The sequence below is a fragment of the Hyposmocoma kahamanoa genome, unplaced genomic scaffold (genome assembly GCF_003589595.1).
Source record: "Hyposmocoma kahamanoa isolate Upper Pololo Valley unplaced genomic scaffold, ASM358959v1 67, whole genome shotgun sequence".
NCBI classification, from domain to species: Eukaryota; Metazoa; Arthropoda; class Insecta; order Lepidoptera; family Cosmopterigidae; genus Hyposmocoma; species Hyposmocoma kahamanoa.
In genome coordinates, this window is record NW_020653855.1 from 1,113,558 (window position 1) to 1,127,420 (window position 13,863).

At 36.2% G+C, this 13,863-nt stretch overlaps 1 protein-coding gene across 2 annotated transcripts in view; it reads right to left on the reverse strand.

Annotated features, from left to right (window-relative positions):
• The window catches only part of LOC113232260 (glycogen [starch] synthase), a 52,458-nt gene that overhangs the window by 7,298 nt on the left and 31,297 nt on the right, over positions 1-13,863 (reverse strand). For both annotated transcript variants that reach the window (XM_026466929.1, XM_026466928.1), the window contains exons 6-15: positions 13,600-13,694; positions 11,320-11,422; positions 10,621-10,729; positions 8,633-8,786; positions 6,263-6,383; positions 5,208-5,374; positions 4,724-4,838; positions 4,166-4,243; positions 3,394-3,568; positions 868-997 (exon numbers count right to left, since the gene is read on the reverse strand). In XM_026466929.1, coding sequence (XP_026322714.1) covers positions 868-997; positions 3,394-3,568; positions 4,166-4,243; positions 4,724-4,838; positions 5,208-5,374; positions 6,263-6,383; positions 8,633-8,786; positions 10,621-10,729; positions 11,320-11,422; positions 13,600-13,694 — 1,247 coding nt within the window. The remainder of the gene's footprint in view (positions 1-867; positions 998-3,393; positions 3,569-4,165; positions 4,244-4,723; positions 4,839-5,207; positions 5,375-6,262; positions 6,384-8,632; positions 8,787-10,620; positions 10,730-11,319; positions 11,423-13,599; positions 13,695-13,863) is intronic.

Consider the following 13,863-nt stretch of genomic DNA (forward strand, 5'->3'; position numbering starts at 1 on the left):
CACATATTAACTGTCGTTCACGAGTTTTTTGACTTTACTTCTATAGATACGAATGGGAAGAGCTGGAATGACAGTCGTCTGACGACAAATAAAAAGTTACGATAAAAACGTGATGACAAATTATTATATATAAGTGAATTAGCTAGACACGACATTCGTTCAACGATAAAGAAACGTCCACGACACAGTCACGACAGATAGTCGTGATATGGGAACAGGCTAGACGCGACAGTCGTCGAACGATAAATAAAACGTTCAAAGAGAATACGTAGATAGGAGGAATAAAGTGTTTATCACACTTTATTCACTAGTATGACATAAATACAGATTAAATACAACAAGAAAATCAAAACATTTTTGTCATAGTAGTGAAGTGGCGCGGACTCAGCATATCGACTGTGAACTGGCAACCGGTACTATAACAATTTTGACAACTTTACATTGACTTTACAAGTGAAGAAAAAAATTGTTTGCGTCATTTATATAGATAGCATCTGGTTTAATAAACAAAAATACGTAGTTTACGTGTTAGAAATATATTTAAAAACTACGTATTTTTATTTAACAAATCTATATAAATGAGGCAAACAATTTTTTTCTTCACCTGTGAAGTCAATGCAGAGTTGTCAAAATTGAGATTAGTACCGGTTGCCAGTTCACAGTCGATATGCCTAAGTTCACTAAGGCGCTGGTTTTCAGTCAGAATCAACAAGAGGTACTAAATCTGGAAGTTATTTGTAATAATAGATCTAATAAACGACCAGGAGGGAATTTTTTAAATAATAAATGTAATAAAGTTAATAAAGTTATAAAGCAACCTAATGGGATAAGACAAAACGCGCACTGAGGATAATAGTCGATACTAACTTGCTAAAGTCAAACATGAATTGCGCTAGCTGTTGCACAGAGCCTTCTAAACTAATGTAGCGCCGATCAACGACGTAGATGCCGTACGACTGGGGATCCGCGATATGTTCTTGCATGAAGCAACCGAAACCTGTCAACAAATAAAAAAATTACTTGCTGTCTACAGCTCCATGTGAAAGAGTTCGTCCAGGGAAGTACTGCCACCTTATTTATTTCTACCGCCAAGTAGTTGAGTATTACGACAATAGTAATTAACACTATTGCAACTTTTCACCAGAAATTAACGCTAAGTCCAAACTCATGGTACCACGATTTCGTTTGACCAAGGTAAACAACTCTTTTATGGGGAACTGTATACGTTTTTACAATAAGATTCCGGAGCATACATTAAGTTTATCATTTCCTAAGTTTAAAAACTACATTAAAAATATTTTGATCGAAAAATCATATTACAAAATTGAAGACTACGTGTTAGATAAAGATGTATGGAAAGACGACACGGCTCCAGAATCCACACAAATTTGATTCAAAGTGTATTCCATTCAAAAGAGCAATCCCTAGAGTTTCTTGCTCGTTCTTCTCAGGGAGGTCAGCGTAGTGAACGAGCAGTAGCTTAAATGTGACGTTTTCAAGTGTAAATTTATTTTACCTATGGAATAAATAATCTTTGACTTTGACTGTGACTAAACCTTTTAAATTTCAAACATACTAATGATTTTTTTTTTACTACAAGTTATTCATCATACTCGTAGTGACTTTTTGAAATGGGGTAAAATGACAGTTCAATTTTTTTTATTAAGAGTGTTGACTTGGATACAAGTCCTTTGAGCCATGTCTTCGTTTAATTATCGGGATCCTCAATAAATATTTTCCATTGTGGTTTTTAAATAGTCTTACGCAGCGGGAATCAATATTGAAGTTTTCAATTTCACTTAAATCACATAATTGTTACTTTATACACAAACTTAGAATTCGTAATTAGTGGAATTTTCAGGATAAATTCTTTTATAACTTGGTTTAAAATGAGGAATACAGTGATAACTTTCTTCATCACTATTTCTTTCTTCGTATTTTCTTCATAATGTACTTCAAATACAAATAATCTTTGTAAAAACCGTACTTGTAACTTCAAAAACCCGCCATTTTTTGTAACAGTTCATCATAGAGCAAAAGTGTTGCCCATAAATCGACTGCTCCTACGTAAAATATTGTATGTCGAAATTTTCTATCGACTATCAACTGAATGTTGGTTACGCTTATGCAATAAATAGCAATTTGAATTATCAATTTCTGTAAGTTTATACATACATGTCTATTCAAAATATACAAAGAGGAGACATATTTTAAAGCTTTAACTTTAATTCAATATAGATAATCAGATTAACCTCTCCACGGCCTCCGTGGTCGAGTGGCTTGTTTTCATGGTGTAGCCATCTCAGAGGTTCCGGGTCAGTGTAGAAAACTAACTTTTCTATATTGTTTCGGGTCTAGGTGTTTGTGGTACTGTCGTTGTTTCCGATTACCATAACACAAGTGCTTTAGCTACTTACCTAGGGATCAGAGCAACGTATGTGATGTTATCTAATATTAATATTAATAATGATATTAAATTCACCTCTTATTAAAATGTATAATGAATAAAATTTGATTAAATTTTTATTGAATTGATATTCAATTATTTTTTGTGAAATTACTACACTAGTTTGTTATAATTATTAATACAAAGATCGAACACTCAGAAAAAATTCCTTCGATCAATTTTTTCTAAAAAATTCCTTCAATCATTTTTTCTGAGTGTTCGATCTTTGTATTAATAATTATAACAAACTAGTGGAGTAATTTTTATTGAATTGAATATCAATTCAATAAAAATTTTATTAATACAGTGAACAGTGACATCTCTCGCCAGGACTGGTAGCTGCAAAGGTACTAACTGGGTGATAAATCTTTCATAGATTTCTCATAGATGGCGCTACGATTAAAAAGTCGTTGAAAAACCAAATACAAAGACACGACGCAAGCACATAGAAAAATTCGTGAGGTCCGTTGGTTCGTTCCGTGGCTTAGTTGGTATAGCCTCTGAGACGGTATGCAAGAAGACATCGGTTCGAATCCGACCAGATCGAAGGAATTTTTTCTGAGTGTTCGATCTTTGTATTAATAATTAGAATAAAATTTGATTTATATTTTAGTAAACCAACTGTGAAAATAGAAATAAAGAAGGCAATAATGCAATTAAAACGTCGTAACTTTCACAATTCAAACATGTTTGGCAAAATTTTACCTTCTTTCACAATCTATCGACAAAATTTTCGACAACGACATGACTATTTACAATTTTATGAAAACTGGCAACTCTGTAAATGTCACTTTACTCTGTCTCCAAAAAATACAGCTATAGCTAGTTTTATTCATCTAGTTATCCCTAGTACGTGACAGGACTATAGTGCCTACTAAATATCTATTAATACAGGAGGACGCCAAGATGACATGCTTAGACAAATTCTTAATGACGTATTTACTGACCAGACAAGTTAGTAGTGATGCTAGGTATCCCCATAACAGTGCATTCGGCGGGTGTATAGCCCCAAGGTTCATAATACGACGGGAAGACGCCAAGGTGGCACCCGCGGACAAATTCCTCGTAATCCAGACCGAATAACGGGTTTGTGGAGGACAGGAACTCCGGATGGAAAATAACCTGAAATGAAAATTAAGTTTTTAAACGATATCTGTTAGAGACCTGTGAAACTTCTTCACTTGCAAGAAAACGTGCTTGAATGTCGGAAGAGAATTTGACACGTCTGGTGATTGCAACAAGCGCCATCATGAACATGGCGTGAACCAAATTAAGAAAACAATCACAAATAAAATACACTATTCAATGTGAGCATAATAAACAGTATAGTCGGTCTTTTTCGAAGACGGAATAAAATGACAGTCCATTGCGCAAAATTGTTACCCTATCCGCGAGCATCTCAAATACTAGATTGCAGTCGATAAACATTCTATCGACTTTCGACTGAATATTGGTCACGCTTATGGAACAAATAGCCGATTTTTTTCATTTTGATTCAATTTTACATTTCAAGTCTTCTTTCACAATCTGTCGATAAAATTATCGACAACAACTACATAACTAGTTAAAATTTCATGACAATTGGCAACCCAACAAATGTCATTTTATATAAGGTATCTATACCTTATATATCAGATAACAATCTAATCCCGAATGTGTGTGTAAATCAATATTGATAAACATGTTAGTTGTACCCTTTTTCACAACAAAGAAACTTACTTTCACTTGGTCGTTGACGGTGTTGAACAATTGACATCTCCTAATAGAGTTCAGGCAAGGGTCGCTCCAGTCATCCACCTAGAAATGAAGATATTATATTAATTATCTTTACATTAATTAGAGCTCCTTATGAAAGAGTTCGTCCAGGACTGCCACATTACCTATTTTTGCCGCAAAGCAGTAATGTGAACATTACTGCGTTCTGGTTTTGAAGGGTAATGGTGCTGGTAATTACATTCGTAACATTCACAAACCAGACATTTTTAGCTAATTTTACCTTCTTTCACAATCTATCGATAAAACTGTCGATAAAACCACATGACTATTTAAAATTTCACAAAAACTGGCAACCCTGCAAATGTCATTTTCATCAAAAAAAGAAACAGTATATTATTTAAATATTTTTTTGCATGTTTGTTCGAATGCGTTCGTTAGATACATTACTCACACACAAGAACAAACACGGTACATTTAGGCGGGCAAAGGCGGCCTTATCGCTAAGAGCAATCTCATCCAGACAGCTTTTGACGCAAGTTTACTTGAGGAAAATTCACTTACAATGTTATGTGTAGTAATAGGCGGTAGACCGTCTCTTTGCAAAGCGTAGATACATCTCTTTAGACGGACCGTGTCGTCTTTGTGAAACAGCTCCGACGTGTCGGGTAGGTGACCTCTGAGATATGAAAAGACGGGGATGTTAACAATAAAAACTATATAAAATTAACAGGACGGATGACCTGGTAAGGGCGGCGGGTAACCGATGGATGCACGTCGCGTCCGATTGGCTAGTCTGGAAATCTTTGGGGGAGGCCTATGTTCTGCAGTGGACGTCTTCCGGCTGATATGATGATGATCACGTGCATGTACTTTACGTGGGCTTGGAGTGTCATTGCTCGCCACATCACTCTTTCAAGAGTGTACAGAAAGTGATCCTATTGTAAGTTTCTTTTGTGGCCCGTAAACGCAGTAACGCTTTGGCAATGTCTGATCCAAAACCTAGATCTGAAGATCCGTCATATATATTATATTCTATTTTACTAACCTGAGGCAAATATCATACATCCGTTTGCCAACCTTCTGTTGTATGTCCTGTATGGTGTCCCTCAAAGCTTTTGTGACGGCGTGGCCGCGCAAGCTTTCTACGTTGAAGTTGTTGGTTTTCGCAGGGAATATCAAAAACGCCACCACTGTATATGGCGACCCTGATGCCTGGAATAATAGAACAGCATCATTATTAGCGTCTGACATTATTTTTTTATTAGCTTAAAACTAAATAATATTAATAATAATAACTGGGAGCCAATTAAAGATCCTCACAAATAAAAACATAATAAGGAATCTGGTTACACAATTCACCTAACTTATTATATAAAATATTTAAAAAAAAAAAGAAAAACCACGGAAGTTGAAAGCCTTACTAAGAGTCAAAGAAGTGCTCACTCAATGCTCTCATTGCCAAAATCACACTCGCGATGATAAACTACAATAACGGCCAGGCGCGCTCTGAAGAACATTTACTCGCTTATCAAAGCGTCTGATCAACGTGTCGATCGACAAAAAAAAATCGTTATCGATTGTCTGTTTCTTAGACATTTACTCGATTATGTCTGATCATACATGTCGACCGACAATAAAACTTCGTTGTCGATCGTCTGTTTCTTAGACATTTACTCGATTATGTCTGAACATAATTAATTTATAACTACAATTATTTTATTGTTAAATATAGAAAATCTATTTTTAAGCTGTAATATAAAGGAATTTGCTCAAAAAGATGCATAAAATACAGGTATACATTTATTTAGGTATCGCAATTACACATTAGGTTCTAATATTAGAATGTATAGCTTTACTATGAAGATGTGTTTAATTTAGATTCCCTTCTTAATTGTTATTTGAATAGTATAATAGCTTTATCTTCCTTTTATCTTTATAAGAGTCGATCGACAAAAAAATTTCGTTATCGATTGTCTGTCTTTAGACATTTACTCGATTATGTCTGATCATATGTATCGATCGACAAAAATAATCGTTATTGATCCAGAAGTGTCGTTCGACAAAAGATACGATGTTTATCGTCTGTTGCTTTGATTTTACCTTCAAATAATGGTTCAGCCGTGCCAAAGCTTCGATAAAAATATCGGCTCCCTTGTTCCCGAACTCGTACCGACCAGCTATGAAGAAATATAGTGTCTTGTCAAGGTCGAAGTTGAAGTGGCTGTGGACAAACACACACAATGTCGAATCAGTATAGGCATGGATCAATAAATCAAGAGATCTGCTAATCGCGATACAAGACATCGTAGTCGGGTATTTAGTACCTATGGTACACCAGATGTCGCCACGAGTAATAACTATTCTTTTTTTTTATAATTATTAATACAAAGATCGAACACTCAGAAAAAATACTCAGAAAAAATTCCTTCGATCCGGTCGGATTCGAACCGACGTCTTCATGCATACCGTGCCAGACGCTATACCAACTAAGCCACGGAACGAACCAACGGACCTCACGAATTCTTCTATGTGCTTGCGTCGTGTCTTTGTACTTGGTCTTTCAACGACTTTTTAGTCGTAGCGCCATCTATGAGAAATCTTTGACAGATTTATCACCCAGTTAGTACCTTTACAGCTACCAGTCCTGGCGAGAGATGTCGCTATTCACTGTATTAATTAAATTTTTATTGAATTGATATTCAATTTTTTTTTTTGAAATTACTTCACTAGTTTGTTATAATTATAAATACAAAGATCGAACACTCAGAAAAAATTCCTTCGATCCGGTCTGATTCGAACCGACGTCTTCTTGCATACCGTGCCAGACGCTATACCAACTAAGCCACGTACTCTTTTTTTTATAATATCAAGTGACAGGACGGACAAGTCGTGCGCCATAAGGTAAGCTACATGCCATTCAGAACTTTAAATCGCAAAAATTTGAGGGGTACTGCCACTGCGCCCGTCACGCTAAGACATAAGTTGACAAGTCCCATGTGCCAGTAATTTCACCACATCGATTATAAATAGAGACGGAATGTCATTTAATTTGTTTGAAAACTATTCTGCCACATCATTACTGTGACAACTGCGCTCCGATTGGCTAGACCGAGTTCGAAACAATTGACGGGTGTCGTCAATGGGTGTCGTCAATTGTTTCACTTCAAATCGACCAATTAGCTTGAGCTTTGCTATAATGGACGAAAATTGCAAAAGTACATATCTATTATTTAATTAACGATGAAATTTGATTCCGTTTGTTTTGTAATTAGATGTTTTACTGTTTTTCATTTTATTATTCAATTTTGTAATATGATTTTTCGATCAAAATATTTTTAATGTAGTTTTTAAACTTAGGAAATGATAAACTTAATATATGCTCCGGAATCTTATTGTAAAAACGTATACAGTTCCCCAGTAAAAGAGTTGTTTACCTTGGTTAAACGAAATCGTGGTACCATGAGTTTGGACTTAGCTCTAAGGTTAATATTATGGATATCTTCTTTCTTATTGAAATTATGTATATTGTTACGGGCATATAAAATATTTGAGTAAATGTACTGTGATGCCACAGTCATGATACCAGTCTCCTTTCTCTGAGAGAAACCCGAGAGCCTAGACGGTACACAGAACGAATCGCTCGTTTTTGCAATACAAATATGGTTTGAATATCTGCCGCTTTATCCCACATGAGAATCCCGTAGGACATTATACTATGGAAGTAACTAAAGTAAACTAGTCTAACAGTACTAACATCGGTAAGCTCACGTATTCTGCGGACTGCGTATGCAGCGGAGCTTAATCTGCTGGCCAGGGAAGATATATGTGGAAACCATTGAAGTTTACTATCTAAGGTCATTCCCAAGAAGACTGCTTTATTAACAAGGTCTAACTTTTCTCCGTTTATTTCTATGCTTGGACTAGTCGATTTTACGTTAGGTAATTCAAATTTAACACATTTTGTCTTCTTGGCATTAAGCAATAAATTGTTAGCATTAAACCAATAAACTACCTTAGAGAGGGTATCATTAATATGGTCATAGTTAATGTCATGTCAGTCTGTTTTAAAAATCAAGGATGTGTCATCAGCAAACAACACTATACCAGAAATATACAACCATATACTCGATGTTACATCATTAGCACCTTTACCCTTGAAAACCGGAACACAGTAATGCTGACATTACTGCTTGGCGGCAGTATCCCTGGACGAACTCTTTCACAAGGAGCTCTACTGCTACTAAATGACAAGTTATTTTTGTAACTAATTTGTTTTACATTGACAAGCTGCAATTTAACAAAACTACTTTTCTTTTTAGCACGGTATGCTAAAGACGCTGGTTCGAATTCAGCCGGGTCGAAGGATTTTTTCTTAGTCTTCCATCGTTGTATTAATAATTATATATTATTTACGTTAAATTCAAATTTCATGCATATCGATGAATTGCCGAATTCGGAAATTGGACTTACCCATAAAAATGTCCTCTAACAAACTCGTGTATTTTTTCTTTGGCTAAAGCATGCAAGTTCTGGAACTCGTGCAGAGCGGAGAACTTCTTCACGTTAAGACCGTTTGGAGTTATTATATCGGCCTTTCTTTTGAGCAGATGTTCCGCTTCGTACCCTGGAAAAATTATCAATTATCACTGTTGGGCACACGTCACTAGATCCCTGATACATATAGCTCACACACTTGTCCCACAGAAGGTGACGGCAGATACCATGGAACGCCACCAAATCCTGACACAACTTTCTAGCCTCACATCATCTACTCTTTCCATACTACTTTTTTATTCTTGTCACTTTTGATCCCAGCCTTCCCAAACTCTAATTTATATAATGAATTTTTCAACAAGAACTTTGTTTTGTAAATCAAAATAAAACAATGTATTTAGATGACAATGATTCAAATTTTTATTGTATTAAAAAAAGTAAAATTTGGCAATTAAGGAAGAAAAATAATATCTGATAAATGTCCACCACGACCACAATTACAGATGTCGATTCTTTCATCAAAGTTTCTTCACTTTTTGACAAAATGGTGGGTCTATTTGGTTAATCACTGCACGAATTTTGAGTTATAAGGCTGCAATCGATTCAATTGGCTTCGTATAGACTCTATCTTTAACATAACTTGCAACAACATCAATAACCTAGTTAATAAAACAGATATTGACATCTTCAATACCAAAATTGTTACAGCGAGAAAATTACTCAGCGACTTCTTTTTTATTTCTTAGGATAGTCTTTTTATAAAGTTATATTGTAAAATTCTGTTTCTGTTGATTTTTTTATTAGAGTGCTTACTTATTTAAGTTACTTTATTTCTACAAGTGTAAACTTATTTAGCTTACTTCGTTGTTTAATTTAGAAATATAAATGTATATACTTCTAGTTTACCATTAATAGATAAAATAAAATAAAATAACCCCATAAAAATAAACCAGCGGTGTTAAATCACATGATCGAGCTGGCCACGTACCGGCTGACTTTCGAAATTATGCTGACCGGGAAAATTAGTTTGCAATAAATTCATTCATTGTTTCGGTGGCTGTGTGAATAGTGGTCCCCACTATTGAGGTACCCTCTTTCCAACAAAAAAAAAGAATCATCAAAATCGGTTCACAAATGCCTGTTTGATGAAATGATGAGTTGTCGCGTAATGTACATACATAAAAAAATACAGACGCATTGAGACCACCCTCGGTAATAAAGTTTGGTTGTACTTTAAGTTATTTATTATGGTTACACTTTTATGTAATTTATTATTAGCATCAAGTATATAACCAGAAACAGAGACGAAATAAGAGCCATCCATCCCTGGCAACTCGTCAGGCCTTATATTTTTCTTATTATATAATGGGCCTTATATCACTTTTAAATATTAACTCGCGTTTCTTGCACTGAAATCTCAAATTGAAATAGTACAGCGCCAACAACTGATCTGTGTGTACGTCTCCGTATATTTCAAAAATATTTTGTATTTATTGTAATAAAGTTAATAGCTCTAAAAATGGGGGCCGTTCCATTCAGCGGTGTGGGAAAAACAGCAAAACATCTAATTACAAAACAAATGGAATCACATTTCATCAGTAATTAAATATTGAAATTTTTTTTTTTAATTTTCGTTCGAATTCGGGCCGGCCAATCGGAGCGCAGTTGTCACTGTAATGATTTGGCAGAATAGTTTTCAAACAAATTAAATCACATTTCGTCTCCATTTCTAGTTATATACTCGACGATTATCACTTAGATTTTAATTTTTAAATTTCATTTATTTATTCATTTCATTTATCCACACGCAAAATAGGCGCTTTGTCGTCGAGTTGCGGAAACCAGCCCGTTGCACCAAGTACCAAGTACCAAGTTCATTTATTAATATATTTTTTTTATTTTGTAATTGTATATAGATTGTTGGGTCGAAAATAAATGATTATGTATCATGTTTATTTACGTACCTGTTATATCAGAGACGGTCGTGAAGATATGTGTCATATGAGCCGCGGCTCGTTCCATGCAGTAACGATGGTAAATCTGCCTCTTGCCAGCTTCTTCGTCCACAGAGAACTGGAAAAATTTTAACATAATGAAATTTTAACTACGTAGACCGAAAGACAACTCGGTAGTTTTATTTAAGAACCCGGAAAAATAATTAAAAAAAGCGTTTCCGCCATGGGAGATGTGTGCAAAATAAATTTTTGTAGCTGTAGAGCTCCTTGTGAAAGAGTTCGTCTAGGGAAGTACTGCCACCTTACCTATTTCTGCAGCCAGGCAGTAATGTGAACATTACTGCGTTCCGGTTTAGAAAGGTAAGGGTGCTGGTGAAATTATAGACCAATGGGACTTGTCAACTTATGTCTCAGGGTGACGGGCGCAATGGCATAGCCTATAAGATATTTGCGATTTAAAGCTCTGAATGGCACTGCAACTGTTATAGATTAGCGTGTCGTTTACCACCAGGTGCACAAATTTGTTCGTGCCGCTACCTGGTATTATAAAAATAATAAAAATACAAATGCAGAAAGCCGTGCTGCTCGTATAGGTTCATCGGTTCTTAAGCCTGAATTCTTGAGTCGTGCCGACTGTGTCATTGCCGGGGAATACAAAATTCAAACATCTAAAGTTGCACCATCGAGGTCGCCATAGTATCAACCTACCTTATCCAAATTATTATAGAAGTCGGTATTGCCAGCGCACAGGTATCTTCCCAAAAGCGTAGCGTGTGTTGTGAACACAGTCGCGACATCTACATGGCGGGCTCTGTAAAAAAATTCATTTCTGTATTTAACCTCGTGAGTAAACGAACTTCACCCATTTTTTGTATTGTGGTAACACTGCTTTGCCTTTGCTAACTTTTTATTTTGACACTATCGAGACGGCAGTAACGTCAACGACAATGGCGGGAACCGAGTGGACTTCAGTTTTGTTAAAACTAAAGATATGGTTGTGTAAGTGAATGTACCCTAAGAGACAAACAACTGGTAAGTTCCTCTATGTACTGTTTAACTTTACGACATACATACATAGACACAGTGGAAAGACACACAACTGAGTTAATTGTCGAGTTTAATATGGTTACGAAACATGTTCTATGACTATCAATTTGCCACGTGCTGACTCGAGCCGCAGTACACTAGCCTCATTGACGCTTATGACTGTGGGTGCCTATCGTTGGCATCAATCGGGTCGGTATTAGCTGGCATGTACACTTGCACCGCGATTAATAGCTATCGAAGCTTGAAACCTGTTGGGCAGAGGTTGGGCTAAAGGGGAGGCTGAAGGTCCACTCGGGGCGCCTCTCAAGGTGTCCCACCCCAGAACATAGGCGAGATGTGCTGGGGGTTTGTACGCGACATACGAGGTAAACCTCTACGGTTCCTCGTCATAGCACAATGTAGTGTTATGACCGTTGTAATCATGGTTCAGTGTCTTTCTACCCGCTTATTATAGGTATTACAGTCTAGTCTAAACCCAATAAACCACAACGTGGCGAAAACTTTTTTGAAATTTAGGCACTGTGGTGTATTGGAACACCTATATAGTTTGTTCTGTATTCTCTATGTTAACTTAAGCTTATGTCATTTTTGTGTTCTGTCACCCATCCTCGAGACCTGTCTTGTAATTTAAGTATTAAGTTGTGTTCTGCCTGAAAGACTGTTTATCTTTATATAAAGTGAACAAGTATATTATATTTAATTCCGCTGTCGCCTCCCTCACCCGTTCGTCATACACAACCACAACAGGCACTATTTTACGTCATCCTCGTATTGAATTCAATAGAAAACTTTTATTTCAGATAAAAATCCATATAGTGTTTACTAAAACAACATAACTTACGATCTAGTATTAATATTAATGTTATTTAATTTAAAGGGACAATACAGCAATACAATTAAATGACGTATGGATCTAAAGCAAGCTCTCCGCAGGAGTGGGAAGTCCCACCGATCTGTGAACACACACAGGATGCTGTTGGAGCCGCAGATGCACACCTTTTTCTCACGATAGCCATGAAAGTGTCATGCAACCAACTGTTTGAGCCTCGGTAAAGGTCTCCCGATGTGCACACATCCATGACAGCCCCCTCAGCACCCTGAATGCGTTATTATGTTGGACACGTAAGTCGCTGAATGTCCGCCGCGAATACGCGACCGGGTGAGCCGAGTCACCGGTGGTTCCTCGCCAGTAAAGAATTTTTCGGTCATAATTGTACCTGTTTTATAAAAAAAACCGACCTCAAAACTTCGTGGAATTAAAACTAATTGCGAAGTTTTATTGAAATCAGTTACGGGAAAATGCGCGAAATCGGATTCATCCCCTAGTTCGCCACCCTTAGAGGTGGGATATTTTCTTCATATTTCATCTTATTTCATATTTTAAATGGGACCAATATCGAGGTACCCTCTTTCCAACAAAAAAGAACCATCAAAATCGGTTCAAAAATAGCGGAGTTATCGCGTAACATACATACAAAAAAAAGTCGTATTGAGAACCTCCTTTTTTGAAGTTGGTTAACAAACAGCGTAATTAACATTTTTCAAAGAAAAAACCATTTAGATCGAAAGTTACCAAAATGCAAATAAATTAGTTATGTAGCTATAATATATTTAACGGCCACTCTAATCGAATTCTATATCGAATTTGTATTACTCTAATCGAATCTAAGGGAGAATCCCGGGATCCCGGGAGAAATATTTGTTTGGCCTACATTTATTTGTCTCGTGAGTTTGGGTGTAATTTGTAATTGTCTATTTGTGTGTCCATGGCACCCGCAACACAGGGTTTCCCCAGTGCGGGGCTATGTCGAGTGTGTGCGTTATTAAAAAAAAAAAGAAAAGAAAGAGGACAGCATAGGCTTGAAACTTGTAACCTCCATCTTTTTGCCTCGGGGATAAAAACTTCCTATTTATTTGTAAAATGTAAGAACTAATGTATACCTCAGAACAATAAGGCCGATGCCGGCCTGCCATTCGTGGAAATGGGCAACTACACGAGGTGGAGTATCGGTGTAATTTTCAGCTGCCTTGCGGAACTGAAAACAAACAAAATTTCTTCCTTTTATTCTAGTAACTTCGAGGCATCCATCCATTTTATTGAAATTACAATCCCTTCAATCAATGAAATTACCATCAAGCAAACGACTTATTCGCTCGTCACTTAATAATAGGGGTTAAAGTATGAAATTGCCGATTTGTACTGAA